Source organism: Mustela putorius, unplaced genomic scaffold (assembly GCF_011764305.1).
Source record: "Mustela putorius furo isolate JIRA1106 unplaced genomic scaffold, ASM1176430v1.1 tig00000596_pilon_pilon_pilon, whole genome shotgun sequence".
Taxonomy (NCBI): domain Eukaryota; kingdom Metazoa; phylum Chordata; class Mammalia; order Carnivora; family Mustelidae; genus Mustela; species Mustela putorius.
This window is the reverse complement of record NW_025421428.1, coordinates 8,886,663-8,911,104: the sequence shown is the minus strand read 5'-3', so window position 1 is coordinate 8,911,104 and position 24,442 is coordinate 8,886,663. Positions and strand designations below refer to the sequence as shown.

The window sequence follows — 24,442 nt, the reverse complement described above, 5'->3', positions numbered from 1 at the left end:
TAGGTGCTGAGAGGGTGGGAACTGAAAGCAGGAGCACCAGGAGGAGAGATCGGGACGCTGGGACCCCCAAGATCTTCCCATAGCTTTGTTCCCAGGACCCAGTCCCAGCTCCCTTTGCTGGAAGACCACCAGCCCAAGGTCAGTGTGCTTCCCTCTCCCTTCCAAGCTGCCCCCTGCCCCAGGCTCCCCCACCCGGCTCTGCTGTAGGGTTCTGGGAGATTTGATGAGAAGCAATTTCATCAAAAACAAATCCATCTTGGTTTCAATTTGGTCAAAGTGATGAATGGGGAAAAAAAAGTGCATCTCCTTGCACCAGGAGATAGCTGTAAGAACGGTCACAGCAGCACTGTTCAAAATAGCAAAAAGCAGGAAATCATTCCTGGGAACACTGCCAGAAGAATTAATTTAAAAAAATCAGTACAAATAAATGAATGACAGCTACACACATGGACACAGATGAATCTGAGGAACACACTGTAGGAGAAAAGTAAGTCACAGAAGAAAATATCCCGTTATGGTTCTATTTTTAAAAATGTTTTAAAAAATGTACTCCAGACAATATATGAAGGAATCAAATATGTGTGCTAACATTTTAAAGGAACAGTAAATCCATCAGGAGTGTGGTTAGGGGGTGCAGGCAGATGGGGGGCACACTGAGTTAGGAAGAGGTCTCTGGGGGAGGGAGGTCCTGCCCTTAGGCTGGGCGGGCCGCGAGCGGTATGTGTTTTTCTAGCTGTGGTTTACACCTTACACAGGTTATATTAAGGTTTAAGCATATTCAGTGTTAGTACAAGCAAATTTAAGAAATGCAAGTCCACCAAAAAGAAAACTGGTGCCAGTCTCCGGGATTTTCCATGGGCACAGACGCGGTTCTGTGCTTTCTTTCCTTGCAGGCTCGCATGCCGTCACAGGGTGGGAGAGTGGGCCGCTGCCAGCTCTTTATGATCACATGCAGCACAGGGCAGGAATATGTGGTGGCAAGTAAATTTGAAATAAAAAGGGGGAAAAGGTAGAAACAAATAAAAGGTCCCTCTTGGCTAGGTCAAAAATACTTAAAAGTTGCAGAACTTTGCCACAGCACAACACCACATTTGCCATAAAGAAGTTCAACCCATTTGTCTTTCTGACCAAACACCTGCTCTGCCAAGTGGTTTTTGACCCCGTTTCCTGCTCCCTGCTGCAGCCCCAGACACACCCAGTGTGACTAGTTTGGGAAAGGTCAGGGCACTCCTCCTCTCTTAATGTGACCTGGGGCCTTGTTTAGTTTGCATCACCTTGAGGTGACTGTCGGCCGAAACCCCTGGCCTTCCTGTTGTGGAGACGAGTAGTTAAATTTTTTAATGCAAAAAAACATACATAAGCACTCTAGACACCATGAACGATAGCTTCCTGCACATCACTTTAGAAATCTCATATACAGAGACAAACATATATATTACAAATAAGCTTATGTATTTTAATACAAATGAGATGGCCCTTACATATGTTTTATCCTTTCCTTTTTAAATTTTTTTTTAAGATTTTATTATTTATTTGACAGACAGAGATCACAAGTAGGCAGAGAGGCAGGCAGAGAGAGAGGAAGGGAAGCAGGCTCGCTGCCGAGCAGAGAGCCCGATGCGGGGCTCGATCCCAGGAGCCTGGTATCATGACCTGAGCCGAAGGCAGAGGCTTTAACCCACTGAGCCACCCAGGCGCCCCTGTCTAAATTTTTTATTTTTTAAGTAATCTCTATGCCCAACATGGGGCTCAGACTCATGGCTCTACTGGCTGAGCCAGCCCAGTGCCCCTAGACTTTGCTTTTTACTTGTATCTTGGGGCCCCTTTCAGGATACCACACACAGATCTGCTTCTGTCTTTCTAATCGCTACCAGATGTCACACAATATGGATTTACTGACAGCCACAGAGGTTTCCAGTTTTTTTCTATCAAGGACAGTGCTGCAGTGAACATTTTTTTTAAAGTAGCCTTCATGCCGAAGTGGGGCTTGAACTCATGACCCTGAGATCAAGACCTGAGTTGAAAGCAAGAGTTGGACGCCTCCATGACTGAACCAGCCAGGTGTCCCTGCAGTGAACATTCTTAGCCACAGACCTTTGTGGACACGTGTGCGTCTATCACCGGGACAAATACTGGCAGGCAGACAGATGAGTAAGGGGACTCAAATGCAGTTTACCTCAAGCTGCTTTGTGCTACTTTGCATTTTCCCTTTGTCAGTCTTTCCTACTGTTTTATTTTGTCGATAACTTTTTACTACTTCTGCTTTCTAGCTTCCCATCATCTGTAATCTGACCAGCTTGTCACGTATGTTCTCATGTGACGTTACAGATGAAAATCCTGAGCAGGACCAAACCGAGACGTCCCTCTGATTTCCGAGAAGCACTCGGAGGGACCCCAAAGTCCGTGACTGTGCTGTCGCCAGCAGCCTCCCAGACCCAAATGCCTGGCGTGAACCAGCCTTTGCTGAGGGCCCCCCTCACATCTCAGAGCTGGTGCCTCCCAGTTGCTACTGCCTGAAGCTGGCACAGCCTATTCTAAAGTTCTGGGGCTTGCCTTGTCCCCAGACTGAGAGGGACCCATTCCGCAGCGCCCTCTTCTGGCTGGTCCCTGGGGCACACGGAAAGGGAAGCTGAGGGACCGAACACCAGCAGCCAAACGCCGCCCCTGCCCTGACTCCCAGGGGCAGAAACGTGCAGCCTGCCCCGCTGGGTGCTGAGGGCTGGGGCAGCTGAGCCTCTCAGAAGCCCGACAGCGAGGCTGTGCTCCGGCGCCTTCAGCTCAACCTCGGGAGGCTGAGCTAGCTGGGGGCCCTCTGGGAAGTGCAAGGGTAGGGAGCTCGGGGCAGCAAGTCCAGACTTTGGTGGCCGGCAGACTGGGGTTAGAGCTCATTCACCTTGGGACCTTGAATGAGTGTCTGCCACTTTCTGAGCCTCAATGTCCTCAGCACAGAATGGAGACGGGAAGAGAAACGTGCCTCACGGGGCGCTGGAAGGATTCCGCTGATTCCCGCAGGTAAAACGCTGCCCGCCGTGCCTGGGCCTGGGTGAGGTGCAGACCAGCGGTCCCGCTGGCGCAGAGACCCCGAGGAGCAGCCGTGGCTGGCTCCCAGCATTAGCTGATAGTATTATTCCTAAGGGCTGTGGGCAGGGAGGCCCTTTTGTCAGTGTGGAGTACGCCCACGAATCCGCTTTTGGGGGACATGGTCTAAATGGGTGCTGTATCCTCAGCCTTGGGGCCATATTGCATCTGTCACCCAACTGTGCCCGATGGATGTTTCAGTGCTGTTTTCCTTAGTGGGAAAGACATGGGACCAGGTTCACAGTTCTGGTCTGGAGCCGGACTTAGCTCTCAGCTGAGCAGAGGGTGCCCTGTCTCATGGAAAAAGGCTGCTCAAAAGACAGTGCCCAGGAGCACAGCTGAGAGGCTCTGAGGGAAGAAAGGAGCCCTGTTCTCTATGGACCCTTAGTCCTAAGGGTGGGAGAGATATTTCCAGAGACAAGAAGGGTTTTGGCGACTTTACCTGAGGCCTGTTGCTTTTACATGCATCGTCCAAATGCTTGTGCCACAGTATTGCATGAAACCGGGAACCAGTCTGGAACTTGTAAACATTGCCTGATGGGCAGAGGAAACCGTGGGTTAGGAAGAGGGAGGGTCTCATGGGAGGGTCTGCCTGCGACAGGAGCCTGAAGATAAACGTGAACTTAGGTTAACCAAACCAAGGGCGGTCAGGAGCAGCCCAGTGTAAGCTTGGGGCTTGCAGGGGCAGAACCTTGGGTGCCTCTGGTGTGTCTCTGTGGATCGGGGCTCTTAGCCACTGCTGGGCCATGGTGCATTGGACTCTGGTGAGGCCTGTGGCCTGTAGACCTTCCTCAGAATAACATTTCCAATGCATTAAAAAAAAAAAAAAAAAAAGGAAAGAGATCAATACCACCGAAATGCAGTTATCAAACTACTAAAAAACACTTGAGTAATACAGTTCTAGATGTGCTCCTCTATTAATGCACAAGTACCGAGATCTATCTAGGGGCAGGTCTGACACCGCTCTGTTAATTCCAGAGAGGTGAGCCATCAGAAATCTACAATTGCATGTGATAAGAAAATATCTGTGGTTTTTCTTGGACATAAAATCACGGGTGTTGTGAACATTCTAGTAGTTCTATACTCATAAATAAAGGCATGAGAGTCCATAGGAAAAGAAAGATGTAATTTTTTTTTCACCACTCGAGTTCACAAACCCTTTGAATTCTATCCACAGACCCTGGCCACCCTCGGTATCGTATTTTCCTCTGCTTGGGGACAGTGCTTTCCTGTGGGCCCAACATTTACTTTCTCAAGGAAGATGACTTCTAACCCAAGCCTGGAAGCTTGAGGAAGAAATTCCAGGGGCGACCAGACTGGGACGCGCTATGATGTGTGTGTAGCTGCGCATGCATTCAACCTTTCAGACGTGGAGCAGAGACCTTGGCTCCCCTCCTCTCCAGTCCCTGGGCCACTGGAGGTTTCCTGTTTTCTGACTTCCCAGCTCACAAGGCTGGAACCCTGCAGTCTCTCTCTGGCAGCATTACCGGCATTACCCGGGAGCTTGTTAGAAAGGCAGGACCTTGGGCTCCAGCCCAGATCCACTGAATCCAAACCTGAATTTCTACTAGCTCTGCAGGTGATTTGTATGTACGTGAACCTCGCACTAGAACATTCCTGAGAAGATGTAAAGATGCTTGGAGGCCTGACAGTCCCAGTGACTTTGCCTGGCTAAAACCCAAGACCCCGGTATTTTGGGGTTTTGTCATGTGACATGGGCTACCAAGAAGACAAGCGTGAGCTATTCTTTTTCTTTTTATATATATATATATTTTTTAGTATAGTTGACACAAAATGTTACATTAGTTTCTGGTGTACGATGCAGTGACTCAATAAGTTTATACATTATGCTATGCTCACCACAAGTGCAGTTACTATGATCACCATACAATTCTAGTAAAATATCATTGACCATAGTCCTATGACATACTCATTCCATAACTGGAAGCCTGTATCTCCTATTCCCCTTCACCCATTTTTCCATCTCCCCATCCCCTCCCCTCTAGAAATCATCAGTTTATCTTCTATATTTATACATCTGATACTGCTTTTTGTTTATTCATTTGGTTTTTTGTTGTTGCTGTTTTTAGATACCACATGAAGAAAATCATATCACATTTGTCTTTCTCAGTCTGACTTAATTCACTTGGCATAACACCCTCTAGGTCCATCTGCATCATCACAAAGGGCATGATCTCATTCTTTTTTATGGTTATGTAATATTTTTATGGTGTGTGTGTGTGTGTGTGTGTGTGTGTGTGTGTGTGATGTGTATGTGTGTTATCACATCTTCCTTCTCCATTCATCTATCAAAGGACTCTTAGGTTGCTTCCATTATCAATAATACAATAAACATAAGGGTGAATATCTTTTTGGATTAGTGTTTTCATTTTCTTTTTTTTTTAAAGATTTTATTTATTTATTTGAGAGAGAATGAATGAGAGAGAGCATTAGCGAGGAGAAGGTCAGAGGGAGAAGCAGACTCCCCAAGGAGCTGGGAGCCTGACGCGGGACTCAATCCTGGAAGTCCGGGATCATGACCTGAGCTGAAGGCAGTCACTCAACCAACTGAGCCACCCAGGCGCCCCGTGTTTTCACTTTGTTTAGGTAAGTACCCAGTAATGGGGATTATTGGATCAGATGGTATTCCTATTTTTAATTTTCTGAAGGACCTCCGTATTCTTCTCCACAGTGGCTACACCAATTTAGATTCCCACAAACAATGCACAAGGGTTCCTTTTTATCTATATCCTCACCAACACTCGTTATTTCTTGTCTTTCTGATTTTAGCCATTCTGATAGGTGTGAGGTGATATCTCATTGTGGTTCTGATTGCCATTTCCTTGATAGCAAGGCCAATGCAAATAGGACTTCTGGACAAGATGGCGCCGTGAACCTCTCCTTCCACGCAACATGGGCACGTGGGAGAGATGGAACCAGGAAGATATGGGAGATGACCAGACAAGTTAAAGTTGGGGCTTTTGTAAAAGGGCTCTTCTCTGATTTGGCCTTGGACCGGGATACTGTGAGAGTCTCATGTCAGGGATGTCTCTGAAGTCTCCCAAGACCCAAGACCCTTCTAGCCACATGGTCCCTGCCTTATGCAGCATTATATTATTTATTCCAAGCCCCTAAGGCTATAGCTTCAAAGGTGATGAGCCCCAGTAGCCACAGGTGAGGCCACAAAAGGGTTCCTGCAGCCACGTGCCATGCCCACGGCTCAGTGGTTACACTGGTTTCACAGACTAGTGTGGTGCCCTCTGATCACAACCTAAAGCAAAGGGAAAGCAGCAGCCCCCAAAGTTCTTATTGTTTCAAAATGCACATTTAGCAGACGAAGGAAAGAGGGTGGAGAAAAGTCGTGTGCACCCAGCACCGGGGCTGCCTACCTTTGTCGGGGTTATTCAGCTGGAAGATATCGGGGTGCTCGGGGTCGTCAGGCAGCTGCACCATCCAGCCCACCACGGAGACTTTTTTGCCGGGTGTGGATTTGTACTGGGGAAGAACAACAGCATAACTAGAAGGCCAATGCCCCTCACTCCCGGGGGAAGCCGAGCTGGGCCTGGAAAGTTTCCTTCCCGCCCCCCCCCCCAGCTCAACCACCCGAAGTCCCAGTATGGAGAGTCCTCTTCTGGGACTTACGTGTTTTCTGTCTGTGCCCCGCAAGGACTTGGCTCCGTAGTACAGGAGGGTGGATCCCGAGAGTATGACCCAGTACCTGGTCCATGAGGACAGCTATGGAGGAAGGGAAGGCAGGGTGGCAACACTGCATGTGGTGGTGGTGGGGGGGAGTGGAGCACCCCCTCCCTGCCTGATTCCCAGCCACAAGGGTGGAAGGGTGTTCCCTTCCTGCCAACCAGTGCCAGCATGGGCCTCATCATCTCTTCCCCTGCCCCCACAGGCATCAGTGTCACCTCCGGCCAGGGTCTGGGGGAGGGAGAGCCTTCTCATTAGTGCCTCTGAGCTCTAAGCCCTGACTCCCCTCTCTGGCTCCTTTATTCCGAGAGCCTTGCATTTTTTTCACCTTGTTTAAGGCAGTGCCAAGGCTTAATTTCTGTGTGTTCAGGTGACTTGGGCCCAAGAAGGTCCTGGAGAAAAACATTTTCAAAACACGGACAAGCCAAACCATAGCCCAGTCGAACCATAGTATCTGCACTGGGGTGCTCGGGCTGGGACTGAATGGCAGCGCATGGGAAGCTGCAGGATTCGAAGGGGGGGAAAAGCCAACAGGGCAGAGCTACAGGTATTCTTTCTGTTTCTCTAGGCAACAAGGCTGGGATTCCCTCTTCAGGGGGCTCTGCTCCTGGGTTTAGGGAAAATCACTTCAACAAGCCTTTTGGTTTGCAAAGGTGAAGGAAGTATCGGCTCCTGCAAGGAACAAGGTTGAGAGGAGCGAGGCCGACCGTTCTGAATCACAGCCCACAAGAGCCCCTCTCCACGCTGAATGCAGCTCCGGGGCTGGCAACAGTGACAGCGCGGGCTGTCAGATGTGTCTAACGACACCCACACGTGTGCAGAACACACATGCACATACGTGTCCAACTGAAATAAGCTTCATGAAATGAACTTAGCTTTATTATACATATGGGATGCTGCTGTTTTCCATTATACTCTATTCTGCTCACAAATACAGGCCATGACCCACTGGAGTGGCTTCATCACTCACTACTGGGCCAGCCAACATCTGGGAAAACTCTGCTAGCAGGACACTGTCTCGCCCTGACTCAGAATGACCGAGGCCTGAACTCTGAGTGTGGGAGAGAAGCAGGCAGGTCTGTACAACAGGCCAGATCTAGGGCCCCATGTCACAGAACGCTCTGTGAGAATCTGGGCCCAAGGACGAAGGGCAGCCTAGGGCTGGGGTTGAAGACTCCCCTTACCCATGAGCCACTGGCACCTGCAGACAGGGCAGCATCTGGAGGGGACAGCTGGGCTGGCACCCTGGCACCTTCACAGTGGGCACAGATAGGAGGGGGTGGTTTCAGGGGGTTCCACGGGCAAGAGCCAGAGCAGGAACAGGAAGGCAGAGCAGATGGTATAGCGGATGCTGCCTGGAGACGCAACCCACGGTCTGTTGGTAGGAAACCCTTGCACGGATGCTCCGTGGTAACAGTTCAGGGGTCCCTGTATGTGGCTGAGGCCCTGCCGTGGGGGAGGTCATGGAGCCAGTGACTTGGGGGTCTGGCATAGGTGACCAGGGAACAAATGGTAGAGCCTCAAAGGCCTCCTGATGCTGCTGCCGCGGGGGAAGAGGGCACCTGCAGCTGGGGACCAGGCACAGGCTGTGCCAGCCCTCTCAGGGGTAGTTCCAACCCAAAGCCCGGGGGTCTGCAGGCTTCCACTCGCCCTCGTCACAGCTCGCTGTGTGCACAGCCGTATGTGACAGTCTTGCTGAGTCCTCGGAGACATAGGCACTATTGTATCCCAGTTTACAGATGTGGGGAGTGAGGCCCTCGCCCACTCAGTGGCACAGCCAGAGCCAGAGCCCAGGGACCTCCCCAAGGGCCCTGCTGCCTCTGGATAGAGGTGGGTCTGCACTTACCGCGGGTCTCCGGCCTTCCTTGAGCAGAGTTTTCCTCCTCAGAGGACCCTCCATGGTGGGCACTGTGGCCGAGCTCCCCAGCGTACAGATGCATGGGCCCGTGGGGCTGGGGGGAGACCACCAGTCAGACACTGCCCTGGAGGAGCCGCGCTCAGGCACCTCTCCCTCCCAGCACCCCACTGCCAAGTCCATGATGCTGTGCCAGGCCAGAGGACTCAACATGATCAGGGCAGGTAGCCCTGCATTGGCCACAGCTGGACACTTTCACCTCCCTCGCCTCAGGCCCTAGGCTTGGTGCAGCGCTTCTTGTAACCCAGACCCCAGGAGCATGGCCTCCTGCTCCTGATCTCAGTGGTGGCTTCCTCCTGGCCCTCCCGAGCTTCTACCTTCCTCTCCACCTGGGGAGCCTGGGGCCCTGCAGCCCCTCCTTGTGTTGGCAGCAGCCTGGAGGAGCAGTGAGCAAGTGTGGGAAGGTGGCGCTGGAGTGAGAAGCGGGACCAGGGAGCGCCGCCAAGCCCAGTGCCTTTGCCTCAGGGCTTCAGGCGCCACCTACAGGCAAAGACAGCCAAGTGCAGCACCGGCTGGGACCTGCCCCGAGGCTCTGGATGGCTTCGGGTCACTGGGTAGGTGTCTCCCACAGGCATCTCCCTCAACTGGGTGCCCTTCCTCAAGCTGCTCTTCCTCCATAGGTGGGTAAACGGTACCACCATCCATGTGGCTGCCTGAACCAGAGACCTGGGGGGTTTCTCCTCTCTCCTCTCCACCCCTGCAACCTACTCGATCCCAAGGATGTACCGACCCCAAGTCCTACGTATGCCTCTCGGCCCCGATCAGCCATCTCACTCCCCGCACCTTAGGCAGAACTTGCTCTCCCTTTGAGCGACTGCCCAGTGCTCTTCCCTGGCCTCCCTCAGGCCAGCCTTGCCTTCCTCCTGCATGCTTTCCAGCTCTCCTTGCCACGGCCATGATGACCTGGTCATGCCACTGTTTGTCACCCCCCCACCCCTGCCCCCGGGTGGGGCCGCATCTCCACCCCTCCCCTCTCTCACTCCCCAAGCCACCCTGCTCTTCCTGCCTCCCTTCGACTTGGGGTGCACTCATCCCTGAACCTCCCCTCCCTGTACCTGGATCCTTCCTATCACTCTTCCAGTCACTTCTCCACAGAGGCCTTCCCTGCTCTCCCCTTGCAGAACAGCCCACCTCCTCTCTGGGACCATCAGGGATCTGGGATTATCGGTTCAGTCTCTGTCTCCCGTGGCAGCAGCCTCTTGGACTGTGGCTTATCCAGCAGCCGGGAGCACAGCGCTTGGCATCCACCGAGCAGCCTAGAGCTAGCTGTCAAGTAAACGAGCACACAACAAATGGATACCTGTAGACGCAGCTCCGGGTTCTGGGAGAATTCCGAACCGGAACCCGCCAGTTGGGCCCCAGCGTGGCATACAGACGTCCCCTGCTTCAGAAGAAAAGGGGTGAGATTTAGCAACAGCCGCAAACAACCAGACACTCGGAGGAAGCAAGGGCATCTCGGACACTGTGAGCACTGGCTCAGGAGGGTCCGATCCCAGCTTTACCCGCACCTCCTACATCAAGCTGCAGACACATCTGGGGCACATCTGGAGCTGCCAGGTCTGTGAACATGACGCCCCGGAGCCTCCATCAGTGAGTGTCAGGGAGTGACTAAAATCAGGGCACACGCACTTACCCAATGTGAAGCTGACATGTTTAACAAAAAATGCCGTCCAGCCCAAATAGTCCATGGTGAATCCAATTACAAGGGCGCACAGAACTGTGGGCAGTCTTGCATGTCGGGCCTGGGAGGTGTTTGTGTGTGTGTGGGGGGGCTTGCGCACCTCATTCACCAGGGCACAGCTGAATTCCTGTTTGCTGTGTCCTCTCCACCAGACAGCCTCCTCTGCTGGCCCCCGCCGGACCCCTGCATCTCCCTGTGGGCTGCTCCTCTGCCTTTTCTCCCACCTGGAGTCTCTTTGCAAAGGAGCCTTTGCAGGGGAAGGTACAGCTCCCAGAGAGAAGCTTAACCTATCGGGGGGGGGGGCTTCCATCTTTCTGTCTCTCCTTTTCACCCTTTCCTCTTTCAGCAGGATGATTTCCTGTGTCCACGTGGTCCTCAAACACCTGCTCACCCCCGCAGCACAGTGTCTCTCTGGGTTATCACTTTCTTGGCCCGTTGGCCAAACAGGAATGTAACCCAATTTATAAGGTCAGATAAGGTTAGGACTGCCTTTGCTATTCCCTGCTGCCAGTCCTAGGTCACTGCACACGGCCCCATGGCACCGGACACCTGGCAGGGGACAGGGTGGACGCGCGCATTCACGGCGGCAGGTCCGTCCTAGCGTAAGTAAGCTCAGGTGCCTCCAAGGCAGGCTCTTGTGGCCCTGCCCCTCAGTCCTCCACTTGAGAAGGAACAGTTCTTGATGACCACCTTGTGTCTGTTGTACAGAGGTTCAAGTTCAGGGCAGGTGGGAGTCTGATGGCCGTCTACACCAGCTGCCCGTCAGCCCCTCCTCTTTAGGTGAAAAGCCACAGCATTTGCTTGGCCCCTCAAGTCCTCAGAGGTTACAAATCTCAGCCTTTCCCCAGCACACCTGGGTGACAGATGATGGTTCCAGGCTGACGCCAGCCCCACCACGAGCTGTGGCACAGATGAGGCCCCAGCTTGCCCAATTCCCAGCCCAGGGGCTGGATCGCCTCCCCCCTTCCCCCACCAATTCAGAAAGAGGCTTGCAGTGCAGTGAGCGGGACATCACAGGTCATGACTAATCTGCTCTCATTTATGGAAAGCTCCAGGATTTTCACCGTTACCGGAACACTGGCCGAGTCCCTCACAACATGGCATAACCCCATGCTAAATCAGGCTGCTCCGAGGTCTCTCGATGGGCTGCCTCCAGGTGCTTTCCTCCCCAGCCACTACCAGAGGTTTCCTAGGAGTCGGGGCAGGATCTGACAGCGAACCTTTCTGTGATGACATTCTTCGTGCCCAGGGGACATCTCCCCCTTTGATCTGGATTCTTGCTCTGAGCTGCGACCTATCTGGAGTTGGAGATGGAGCCTCCCTTTTCCAGAGCTGGGTCCTCTGGCCCCTTCTCCACCTTTCTTCTTGTCTTCTTGCCCTGGTGCCCAAGGATAAGGTTCAGTGACAGTGGGCTGTCTACAATGCCCAGTGGTTCCCCATCAATGGGGGGACGTGGTTGGCGCTGCTACCTTCCCTCCGTCCTCTCCTTCCTGAGATAGTCCACGGCTGCACGCTCAGCAGACGTCTGTCTGTCTGACACTTGTCATTGGGTAGCCTTAACTCAGCATCTTCCAGCCTGTCTAGCCTTTTAAGCAGCCTTTCTCCATGTTCTTCCAAAAGGCATAGGGTGCTTCCCAGTGCGCTGGGCTGGTGGGAGGAATGCAGGAGTGCAGAGCTCACCGGTGAGTGGGGGCTCGCATGTGCAAGGCCATGACACTCAACCATCTCACTGGAGCTTTATTTAAGCACATTGTCTTCCCCAGAATAGGGAAACTGAGGCTCAGTGATGGGAAGACACTTGACCGAGGCATGAGCCCAGTAAGCCAGGATCTGAACCCTGTTCGGACTCTACAGCCCAAGCTCCTCCACGCCTTTCAGGGTTGCAGGGAGGCTGAGGTGTCACATGTGGTGGAGTCTATCACGGGGACTGGGTCCACCCTGTGGGTGGCGTTGGGACATTTTCCTCCCAGAGGCACCACTCTTGCGGGTCTCTGCAGCAGCTCGCACTGATCGGGCTTTGTCCACGTCTGTGAGACTGGACGGCCCCAGCAGCCGTGCACCCCGGATCTCCGGGGGTGGAACCACAGCTCCCCCGGCCCTCCATCCCTGTGCTAGAATAATCTTCCAGGAGTTTTGGAGACTGACGCTTAAGAGCCGCTGCCATTTATCAACTGGGGACCATGAGACACGCCATTCCTCCAGCCTCCGCGAGGGGCACTGCTCCCGCCCTGTCCTAGATGAGGAGACAGAGGCTCAGGGAGGTGAAACCACTGAGCCCACGCAACGGGCCTGTCAGTAGGGCTGGACACACAAGTACTCACAAAGGGAGGCTGGCTTTCCTCTGTGAGCAGTGGGCCTGTGTCTGTCAAGCTGCTTCCAGGAGGGAAGTCAGAGCCTGCTTCCCTGGACCCTGGAGGAGTGAGTGCCCCTGGCTGTGAAGGTCAGCATAATGGTGACTTTTCCCCAAGGCCCACTTTCAGAACAGCAGGGTTGTGGTGGCAGCCTTCTCCCCCAGGGGAGCCCTGCAGGGCTGGAGGAGGGCCGTGACAATTGGGGTGACTCTGGCTGGGCCCAAGCAGGCTAGAATCAGCACAGAGGAGCCAGGATCTTCACCCACTGGAAACAATCTGATCAGGGCCCTGCTTTGAGATTTGCTATTTGAATGTTCAGGGCCAGAAAAATGGAAAATGAATGGGCAGTCATATCTGGTAAACTCAGAAGTCAGGGGATCTCTTGGACTGACATGGGAATTCCCACTCCAGAATCACGGACACCTTTCCCAGCATGATGCCAGGGCAGAATGTGGCTGAACATTATGTACCCCAGAGAGGCCATTCTACTGTTTCCTCTCAAGGATGAGCTTGGGCAGTGGTGGGCAACCCTACTCATGGGAAGTCTGGTCTGGGGAAGGTGGAGGCTGGCAACCAAGTAGAACACTTCAGTCCCAAATGCTGTACAAAATGATGATGGTGGTGGCAGGGGCGATAATGATAAGGATGGGCTGATGGGAAGGACGGTATGGTGGTCGGTGTGGTGATGATGGTGATGATGGTGATGATGGTGGGGTGATGGAGGATGGGGATGATCGGGATGGGATGGCGGAGATGAGGGGGTGATGGGGACGTTGGGGGTGGTGAGGACGGGATGGCGGAGATGAGGGGGTGGTGGTGATGATGGTGATGATCGGGATGGGGTGATGGAGAGGATGGTGACGGGGCTGCTGGGAATGATGAAGCGACAGTGATGACGGGGATATGAGGACGGAACGATGGGGATGCTGGGGTGGTGATGGGGACGCTGGGTGCTAGGCAATGCACTGAGCAGTACTTATTCATTCTCTTGTCCAATCACACAGGGATTTTCTATCCTGAAAATCAGGAATACTGTTAGGCAGGCACTATTTTTTTGTTTTTGTTTTAAGTAGGCTCCATGCCCAGCAGGGAACCCAATGCGAGGCTTGAACTCACAACCCTGAGATCGAGAACTGAGCTGAGATCATGAGTTGGATGCTTAACTGGCTGAGACACCCAGGCGCCCCAGGCAGGCTCTACTCTGAACCCCATCTTATAGATAAGGGATCTGAGGCTTGGAGAGGTGGAGTAACTTGCCCAAGGTCACAACCCTAGGAAGAGGAAGAGTGGATAGAGCTGTTGAAGCAGAAGCTGCCAGGGTTCTGCCTGGGCCAACAGCATCAGGAGAATGCAGACTAGCTAAGGCAGGTCTGAAAGGCATCTTCCCCTCAGCAGTTTTCTAGGTACACGCTAGGTAGCATCATGGAGATTAAATTTCAGAAAGCCCCACGTCCCTGTTGCTGGTTTAGGAAGCTGCGCAATAGGGAGAAGTCTTGGGTAATAATTACACTGGGGTCTTAGTAATCTTGTCTTAGCAGAAGTAGGGTCTTCCACCCCATTCTTCTATGTCAAGTACACAGAGCCCCTTGAGGTAGGAGTGGGCCTATGGAAGGGCCCAGGAAATGCTGTTCATCAACCATGTGTCCACCTGTACCAGCAAACCTTAATGGGAAGCTGTCCCATTACGCCAGAGCTTGGTCCCAGCCACTTTGGAAGATTGACCTCATCTGTAGACAGGAAGCTGCCACCCTGAGTTCTGCTGGACCTTGGGACGTCCCTTCCAGCAGGACTTGCCACGGACTTGTGGTAAGTCACTCATTCGCTTCTCTCTGGGCAATGTCCCTGATCTGCTGAGTGGGTCTCTAGGAGCCACATTCGAACTGCATGTTTAGCTGAGTGGACAGAACAACACCTGATCCAAGCCAGGTCAATCAGATGTTCTCTCATGGCAATTAGGAACCAGATGTGTGTGAGAGAGAGAAGGAAAGTCAGGCTCTGTGGCTGGATGAAGCTGTAACATGTAAACGTGGGAGCTGCAAGGTCTTCCTCTTCCCCTCTATGAGCTGAGAAGTCTAGAAATCTGGTCTGCAGAGAGCGAGAGGGGAGTGTGGCAGATATATGTGGAGAAGGACTGACTCAAGATGGAAAGAAATCCCGCCCGCTGTCCAGGACCCGACTCTGAGGGGATGTGGGTATCGGAGGAGAGGGCGGGCTGAGATTTCTCAGCTGCCTGTGAAGCCACAGCAGCCCAAAGACAAGGTCAAGCCAAAGGCCCAGGGACTGCTGCCCACTGTTTTCTCTCAGAGGGGCCTGAGCTCCTTGGGTAGCCTCCTTGTCCAGACTTCAGTGTCTGTTGCTGAAAGCAAAGCAAGAGACAGCATCTTTTGGGGCAAGCCCGCATCAGAAGCTTGGCACATCATCCAACTAGGCTGACACAGGAGGCAGAGCAAGCTGGAGCTGAGGAGACCAGACCGATGGGTGGGTGGGGGCGGGACATGAACCTGGAGATTCCTGGGCCTCGGCCACAGGGGTGGGAGGAAGGCAGCCAGACCCTCCGAGAAAGTCACCCTGAAAACAGCCACTCTCACATTGCACTTCGGTTAAATGGACCCCTCACCACAGTACTGCCTCTAGACTGCCCCCATCTCTTGAAATGCTGCGTAGTTTGGGGTTCAGAAGGTGGCTCTGTACCCTGGCAAACCTGGGCCATCTGCTGGAGTCCTCTGATTATCTCAAAGTAGGAAAAGGGTGTCTTTAAAAGCTCTGATTTGCAGGTAGCAGGCTGGGGAATCTGCCGCCAAGACTCTACTTCCCTGGGGTCTCCCTAAAGATGGAAGATTCCACTGGCTAAGAACAAGGAAACCCCACGTATGGAAACACTGCATCGCCCACCCTCCTTGGCACCCTGGGACGCTTGCGGGGCCGACTGTCTGCAGCAGCCTCTTAGATGGGTCCTTCCCACGGTTCCCTGTCACCCTGGAGGCCAGCCATGCCTGGCTCCTCTGTACCATGACAACTGAACTGCCATTTGGGGACTTTCCTCTTCACCCCCGCTCCCCAGACCCCTGCATCCCCTGCCTGCTGCCAACAGTTATCACCGAGTGAAACTCTCAAAAAAGTCAAAGTTCCCAAGCACAAAGCTCCACCTACGAGCTGTGTGTATCCAGGGAGCCTCATCACGTAGAGCTGCCGCTCCTGCTGCTCAGAGGCTGAGACATAGGCCCAAGGTCACAGAGCTGGCTGTCCTGACCCCAGGCTGCCGGCAGCATCGGGAAGCCAGACTGCAATTTTTCAATGGAGAGGCTCACTAAGAGCTTCGCAGACCGGGGCACATCACTGAGTCTGCCTCTCCTGCAGTGACTCGGACGAGCCAGACCGAGCATCCCTGGGCCACCTCCCATCCCGGCACATGATTAGGGCCTCGCAGCCTCCTCAGACCCCGAGACCCCTCTTGAGGGCCCGAGGTGGTCCTCTTCACCAATGTCCCTGGGCTGCTGCTTAACCATCGCCTCTACCGGAAGCCACCGCTGACCCCGCAGTCTGACTCGGGAACTGTGCTGGACACTCCCATGGAGAGCGACACAACTTCAGGACCCTCTGTGGACCTGGCATCATCAATTTGTTCCGTCTCCAGGAGCTGCGACTAGCTCCCCTGTGCCCCGCCCCCCCGCCGGAAGGGGAAACAGCTCTGCTTCAGAGGGGGCCGTCACTTGGGCCTCTCCCATCCCCAAGGGTCCCTCTGCCTCCTCCTCGCCTTGGCGCCACCTGTGTTTCCGGCCTGTCCCTCCCTCGTGCGAGAGCGGCACTTCCTCACACACGGCTGATGTCGGGCTAGACAAGACGGATGGCCGAGGGCTTCGGGATGAGCTCTGTGACATGCTTTCATATGTTACCTCTTAAAAACCAATTAGTAAATGTTTCTGATGAATTCTTTTTTTAAAAAGAAATGTTAATTTTTTCCTGGGTGTAAAAGAAACATGTACCTATTGTGGCAGATGTGGAGCATATAGAAAAATAATGAAGGAAGGACATTCATTCAGTGGCCCCAGAACTCAGAGAGAACCGAGATGTGCGACATGACACACTTTTGTACATACATATGTGTTCGCCTCTTATCATCTGTTTTCTTCCTATTTTTAAATATTTCATTTAAAATGAACTCTTACGCTAATATTTTTGTTCTCATGTCAGTGCCAAATCAGGCATAAAAAGAAGCACCTGTTAGCTCTTGCTGATGGGCCTAAAATATTCTCTTCCCTCTTGAGTTTCTGAGAAGCCTGAGGTTTGCTCGAGGCTAGCCTAGGGCAGTGTCCACAGTCCCTACTTTCCAGCTCATCAAGCACATGCTGAAAATGCCTTTTCATGGCCGCCTGCCTTCTCTCCTTGGGAAATCACGGTTCGATCAGGGGTCCTCCTTCCACTTTTGTCCTCAACCCAGGACACTGAGGCGAGCAAGGTGCAGGTTGGGACATGAGGTAGAGTCTTAAGAGAGGAGGGGGCTGGCCCTCACCCACCCACCCCTGGTCCAGTGACTCTGGCCTCGGGTTGTTGAGGGCGCTGACCCGGGACCACCACTCTGTCCAAAGACAGGGGAGGGTCTTTACAGCACCCAAACCAACCCCTCCCTGATCTGGCCACCTCATGGCTGGTCTGTTCCCACAGGTCCTGTGGCCTTGCTGGGGCTGAGACAGATGACGCGACAGCAGGATGAGAGCGGCAGCAGGAGGCCCCCTTCGCCCCATGAGCCCTCGAGCACAGTCCTAACAAGAACAGGATTGGGGGGCTGCCATCCCTCCCTAAGCCCACTCTGAGGGACAGCAGCACCAAGTGTCCCCAGGGCCCTGTGGGCTCCATCACAGGAGCTCCTTAGGGTCGCCACTCGAGGGAAGTACTGGGTGCAGCCTGGGTTCCGGCTGTCACTCAAGCCTTCAGGCCCCAGGGTGACACGGCTGTGGGTATGATCTCAGAGAAGGCAAACTTGCAAGACGAGACCAAATAACCCTGCACTTGGTCATACAACTGGAACCCCCCTACCCGCTCAGTCACAGTGGCATACAGGGTGACTGAGCTGGGCCTGCCGACCAGTGGAGGGTCATGCGCTGGTGGCACACGTCACCGGCCTGGGAGCTCCCTGTTCCTCAGGCTGGTATTTGGCTCCATTTCTCTTCCTGGCCTAGGTCAAGAGTGTCAGCAGGGCCGGGGGCCTGGTGGAACAAGTCAGTTGCGGGTTGTGACCCCTAAGCTTTGGGGCTGTGGGGCTGCCCCTGCCCTAGCTGGGCCTCTGGGAACTAGAGAAGCCAGGACCTCTTCATCACACCTCATTCCTCTGTGCCACTGGCTGTGGTCCTGAGGTCACTGTCTGCCCAAGCACACGTAAAGGGGTAGAGAAGGCTGTGTTCCCACAGGCTCACTCGGGACCAGCTGATGGCGTCTCTGAGAAGGGAAGCTGTGCTTTGTTGAAGAGTGTTTTGGAGGCTCTGTCAGGGCAGACACTGGCCTGGGGGCCCAGGCACAGTGGCCCTGGCTTCCAGGAAGAGAGAATCTGCTCCTTTGTAGAGCAAGAGCAAAGTGGCCCAGGCGTGAAGGGAGGCCTAGTGGGGCTGAGCACCGTGTGGGTGAAGGTGAAGCAGAGAAGCCCTATGAACTGTGGTCCCTGAGTTGGGGGGAAAGAGAGGCATTTAACAAAGGTTTCCAAAGGCCAAGAGGCAAACCCTCCCCTCCAGCTCTCCCACGGGCTCTTCAGGAAAGTCTCAAACGCTCACATGCATTTGAGGGAGTGGATTCTTTCTGGTGGACACGGAAAGAGGCTAGTGCAAGATGGAAATGCAGACTGGAGGCCTGGCCAAAGGAATTAGAGGCCAAAGGGGCCTTGGACTGGAGGGCTCATCCTAGCCCCACGGGCATCTTCCAAAGCAGGTGGTCTGCTCCCCTCATCGGGCTAGGATCCCAGAGCCGGCTGCAGGAGACAGGGCTGGGCACCGGCGTGGGCGAGCCAGCTGGGAGGCCAGTTCCTGTGGGAGGTCCCACCCGAAAAGCACTTACTAGAACATTTCAATGGATAGTAAATCGAACGCCAAATTCTAAGTGAAAGAGAGAAAAGAGAAACGCTGTATGTCACAGGGCTCGCTACTGGTTGAGCAGAGCACCTTCTATGCGGCAGGAAGCCCCTCACTGTCTCCCTTCTTGGTGGCTCTGCTCTGGTCACGGGAGCGCGTCAGGAGCTACTTGCTGCCCTCAGCGACTAGCATGGTGTCTGGCAGGACGCAGTGGCTTCCTACATAGCCACGGACTGAAATGAATGAGGGCACGGACGAACCAGTGAGTAAGTTCTGGTCTGGATCCTGGCAGCATGCAGAAGTTTCCCACTCAGTGTCCGCCCACTGGCCTGGAGCCGGGGGACACTGGCTTGCCTATACGTCCTGTTTGTCACGGTCTCCCTAGGAGCCCCCTGACGGATGCTGACACAAGTCAGACTTTTACTCATCAGATCTGGAGTCCACCCTAGAGCCTGTCCGGGGTTCTCATTGCCACAGCTGGGTTGGCCCCAGGGTGCAGGCAGCGAGGCCCACTGGCCTGCTCAAGCTAGGCAAGAACAGAGCAAACATCCCTCGGGGAGTCCTGCAGCAGAGACAGGGAGCAGGTTCCAAGGGCTCACGTTGTTGTTCCTCCCCCTTTCCAGCCCTCCATCTAGGCTCTCACAGACAGACTGACCAACGGACATGGGACCAGTCCCTGTAGCTGCCACCACGGCCTCTGGATGGAGCCAGGAGCACAAAGAGTGGGGCTCAGTGGTCAGGAGGATGTGGATTTGGGTCAGCCCTGCCCTATCAGAGGAGAACGAAGCAGGACAAGTCACCTCACCTCTCAGAGCCCGCGGACACTGTGAGTCACCGCTGTGTAGGGTTCTTGAGGATTTGGTGAGGCCAAGACAGGGTCTGGCGCACAGGGGATGCTCGACAAAGATCACTTATGACCTATCGTTTACGTCCCTCTGCCCTGGGAGGATGTCCTGGGTGGGTTCATCTCCTCTCTGGACATTTTATGATTATGGGGACTGATGAGACAGGAGGCTTCAGCACTAGAGGAGAAGTGAGGAGTGTGGAGAGAGAGAGAAAGTAGGTGTGCATGTGAGTGTGAGCACGCACGCACGTGTGTGTATATGTGTGAGCTGTGTGTGAATGTATGTGCGAGACTGTATACCCACATACGTGTGAGTACACAAGCGCATGTGTGTATGAATGTGTACACACACGGGGCATTTCTTAGGAAACGTGTGCACACTCATGTGGGAGACTGTGTATGTAAGTCCGTGTGTGTGTGTGTGTAGAGTGTACGTAACTGTGGGAGTGTGCACACACGCCCCTGCACGCCGCTGGAGGGGCTACTTTGAAGGACAGTGCAAATCCGCCTCTGAAGCTTTCCCAGCCATTGGATTTTTCCCCACGTCCCTCATACCCTGGGTCATCACGATGCCCCTTCACCTTTGGGGGCACCGTAGCTATGGGCACTCCCCGTTCAGAGCCCATGAGCACATGGGGGACACGCAGTGGGTGGATTCCTGGGCAGGAGGCCCCACTCCGGGGGCAGAAGTGCTCACCACGGGGAGTCAAACCCTGGGCTGGGACCCACTTCACGGTCACAGTGCCCAAGGCCTGAGGCCACGCGAGTGTAACACTCTCAGACCCCAGCAGGCGGAGCCACGTGCCCATCTCTACACCAGGCCCATCCCGGGCTTCTGGTTTTGAGAAGCCACATTTCAGACCAAATCTGCTGGCAGGTCTCCTCGGCAGCTCGGCCTGAGGAAGCAGTGCCGGCCTCAGGCTCCTGGGCCAGCTCTGGGCCGGATGATGAGTGGGGCTGCTCGGAGCGTGGGGCTGGGACCCCCACCCCACGCCCATCCTGCTCTTCCGCCCCCGACTCCGAGTGGGCCCTGCCCCTGGGCCGAGCTGACCTGAGGAGCCACAGAGCAGCCTCCCCAGGCTGGGCCAGTGAGGGGCAGTGGGGGTGGGGCTGGTCCCTGCCCGGAGCCCTGAGTGCCACCCTGGGAGAGAGGCTGAGCTGAGGCCACACTCACCTTTCCAGCCCTGAAGACATCTCTTCACTAAACTCTGAGCTCTCACTACTGCCTGGAAAAGGAACACAGATCAATGAGCGTGGCAGCCTCACAGAAGAGGGGCCAACCCCACAGGAGTTCATTCTCCTGGGTCAGCAGGCCCAGGGCCCTGAGCTCCACAGACATGTGGGAGACACAGCTTTCTGACCCCGGGGGCATCTGTGTGACTGGGGTTTTGCTGCTGCCACTTCTCACTCGCTCTCCTGGGACAGTCAAAAGAAGTCTCCCCTACTGTTCCCGGTAGGTCCTCCACCCTTCCCACTGCCTCCTGCCCACCCCTGACCCCACAAGGCTGCTCCTGGATATGCACGGGCCCGCCAGGCCCTGCGCCCCTCAGCCTCCATGTCGGCCTGGCCGGGCCCTACCACAGCCTCCCTCCTGGACCAAGTGAAACCAGTGCTAGAATAAGCCTCACTGAGTGAGGACACGGGCCAAATGAGCACTTCTCTTCCCAAGGGCCAGGACTGTCACAGTAGCTGCCTGGCATGAGACAGAAGCCTTGGGGAAGTGGCCCCTTGCCTCCTGGCCGGCATACACAGGAGAGAGGGTCCATCTCCCCCAGCTGGCCCTCTGGGGCGGACTAGGACACCTGCTCACCAAGGCCCAGCTCTGGCCCCAAGGACCCCTCTCACTGCACACTGCCGAGTCCTCTGTGCTCTCCCTCAGGCCTTGGCACTGCCTGGCTTTGGCCCCTTGTGGGCCACCTGCTGGCACCGACTCTGGGCAGGGGGAGAGGGGGAGGGAGGAGGTCTCAGGTCTCTCGGGAGTCACCGGGTGGCGGGGGCTCCAAATAGGGCACATGCATGCATGGTTTTCGGCTCCATACAGAAAAGAATCTGAGTTTTCCACGAAGAGGAGCGGAGAGCCAAAGCGCCTGCTGATCCCTGTCTGGATACTGGAGAGTGTTGTGTCTGACTCAGCTTTCTGAGTCAAGGCCGGAGGCTTAGGCACAGCTCAGAAAGTTTCCTGGGATGTAAAACAGCTGCCCTGCTGCCCCGCTGAAGGCTTTGGGGCTGGCGTTTCCCAGACTGGTTCCTCGGAATCTCCTCCCCATCCCTACCTCATTCCAGAACCCTCCAAGGAAAAGGGTCCCATGACAGACTAGGAGAACCTGCAGACTCTACCGCCTTTTTGGTGATCCATAATGCCCATGGCACATTCAAGGCTCTGAGAACAGACCTGCTTACTTGGTTCAACCCAGCCTTTCCCCAGCATACTGACCCCGGAATTCTTCTCTCCAGTATACTGACACCTAGGAACCACGGGCTGCACTGCCCTGAGCTGTCATAAACCCCTGACTGGGTCCAGTGAGGATGGTTTCCTCCCAGGCCAGAAGGGAGACATAGGCCTTGCTTATCACAGTCTTTCTGGCAGTGGGAGAGAGCTGTCCCCTCCCCTCCAGTGATAGTGACTCAGAGACCTGCCTCATTTCGCAGGTATGCAGGACCTGGGATCCCCGCCCTCCCCCCAACTTCCTCCCGGGGCTCATGGGCCCCCAACCAGACCTCATGGGATCAAACCCCTACCCTGGAGACTCCCTAAGCTGCCACCACCCCATGGGAGGGCTCTCTGTGAAGGCAAGTAGACAGACACACAGACACACAGACTACAGAAACACAGGCAAACTGAAAGGGCATGACCAGTGGACAGTGTACTTGTCTGATAGTTGTAATGACAGGTGACCTGGGCACTACAGGGAGATAGGCCTGTGACCAGAGCACAATAGTGTCCTAGCTCTGACTCAGCTTCTCTCCATCCTGGCCTCAGCGATTTAGTTTGTGATCCTTCCATGGACACAAGTACCATTTCTGGTACTTCAAACACGAAATTTCATCCCTGAGGATCAATTTTTCATCCTCCGAAACTCTGACTTCTCAGTGTGAAGGCAAGTATACAAGAAGAACCCGGTGGCCCGCCCCGCTGCTGTCCCCAGGCAGCTTCCCCTACTTGGCTTTGCACACACGGGCTTATGGTGCCCCCAGGACAGAAGGCCCCCTGGGGCACAGCCAGGCTTTGGCAGCTGCCAACCAATGACAGCGGGTCTCAGGTGTGCATCCGGAGGCTCCTTCCACCTGCCTGCCGCGCTCGGAGCACTCAGTGGAACCCCGGAGACCAGGAAGCGGAGGCCTCCCTGGCTTGGGCGACTGCGTAGGGAGCCCTTTCTGGAGGGGATGGGGGGCCACCGGGCGCTGCACAGTGACAGAGACAGACACGGAGCACACACCGGACTGTGGCCCAACCGCTGTCGTGTGCAGGCCGGAGACGCTTACCTAGGGAGAGTCCATTGGTGACGGCAGAGGAGGAGGTGAGGGCGAGGGCCCTGCGGGGGCTGCGGGACTCTAGGACGCTGTCGTCCAGCAGGTGCCTCGCTTTCTCCGATGGGAATGTCGCACTTTTACTCTCAACTACACTCAACTGACACATCATACTGGAAAATGGAAAGGAAGAAAGAAGGCAAAGCTCCTTATCTGTGGCGTAACAGCGAGCACACCTGCACCTGCGCGGGGGTCCTGAGCAGACGGCGCAGCTGGAGGAAAAGGACTTCCGCCCAGAACCATGGTGCAAGTCCAGGCTCTGCCCTAGCTCATGGCGTGACCTTGGGCAAGTCGCCTCCTTTCTCTGAGCCTCAGTTTCTCCATCTGTCAAATAGGGACTAATGATACTTGCCCTGCATCTCTCGGGAGGACGACAAGGCTTGAGTGAGTGGACAGTGCTTGCGAACGATGCAGCCACACAGGGGAAGGGGTGGCGTGATCTGCGGCCAGCACACCTGGCTATAGAGCCACACGTCTGGTCCAGATCCTTGTGTCAACCTTGCTCACAGCTGCAAAGTACTCCACCCGACTGAGCCTCAGAGGATGCCTTCTCACGAGGAATGGAGATGGCGTCCACCTTGCACGCCTGCAGGGGCTCAAGGACGTGAGGCACGGCAGGCACGTGGCGGAGCATCTAACCAGGGCAAAGCCCGAAGCACTCAGAGATGACCCTCCCCCTCCGGCCTGTGAGGGACCCCAGGGCCAGCTTGAGCTGCCTGAGGCTTGTGCATTAGTGGAGGAAGAAAGGAAGGGAGAGAGGGACGGAGGGAAGAACAGAGTGGGGAGGGACCCAGCTGTTCCAGGGTCTGTGCCCAACACGCTGGGGACACAGGCCCGGCCATGATGAGGCCACAAGGGAGCTGGATGTCCCCCTGGCTTGCAGTCCCATAGGGCCAGATGAACCAGTGGCAGGCTCACTGCCCTGCGGGCTTTCTGAAACAACAGATGAGCAGAGACCCTGAGCCCCGCCACTGGCAGGTGCCTGTGCCTCGAGACACTTGGTGATGTCCTGGATGACGGTCATGATGTCCAGCGGACTCTGGAGTTTTCCATAAGGGAGGCACTAACTGAGCTTGTGTAAAACTTCTGGAATCCCACCATCATTTCCCTGCACTTCCCCGAATGCTTCCTCCATCAACTCCCGAACCAGGGATGCTCGCCATCGGTACACAGGCTGTGCTGCCCCAGGCGCCCTCCCAACTCCTCTGAGCCCGTGTCAGCCTGGGGAGAGGGTATCTGCCAGGAATACCGAGAGTGCTCAGCAGACGGATAAGGGAGCCCCCCCAGTGGGCA

General features: G+C 54.9%; 1 protein-coding gene across 8 annotated transcripts in view; it reads right to left on the bottom strand.

Moving 5' to 3' along the window:
- The window catches only part of RALGPS1 (Ral GEF with PH domain and SH3 binding motif 1), a 270,593-nt gene that overhangs the window by 5,032 nt on the left and 241,119 nt on the right, over positions 1-24,442 (bottom strand). For 5 of the 8 annotated variants that reach the window (XM_045082428.1, XM_045082426.1, XM_045082430.1 and 2 more), the window contains 7 exons: positions 23,105-23,262; positions 20,796-20,847; positions 9,990-10,073; positions 8,621-8,726; positions 6,721-6,813; positions 6,468-6,573; positions 3,521-3,612 (listed from right to left, as the gene is read on the bottom strand). In XM_045082428.1, coding sequence (XP_044938363.1) covers positions 3,521-3,612; positions 6,468-6,573; positions 6,721-6,813; positions 8,621-8,726; positions 9,990-10,073; positions 20,796-20,847; positions 23,105-23,262 — 691 coding nt within the window. The remainder of the gene's footprint in view (positions 1-3,520; positions 3,613-6,467; positions 6,574-6,720; positions 6,814-8,620; positions 8,727-9,989; positions 10,074-20,795; positions 20,848-23,104; positions 23,263-24,442) is intronic. The other 3 variants (XM_045082433.1, XM_045082431.1, XM_045082432.1) reach the window with 2 other exon arrangements.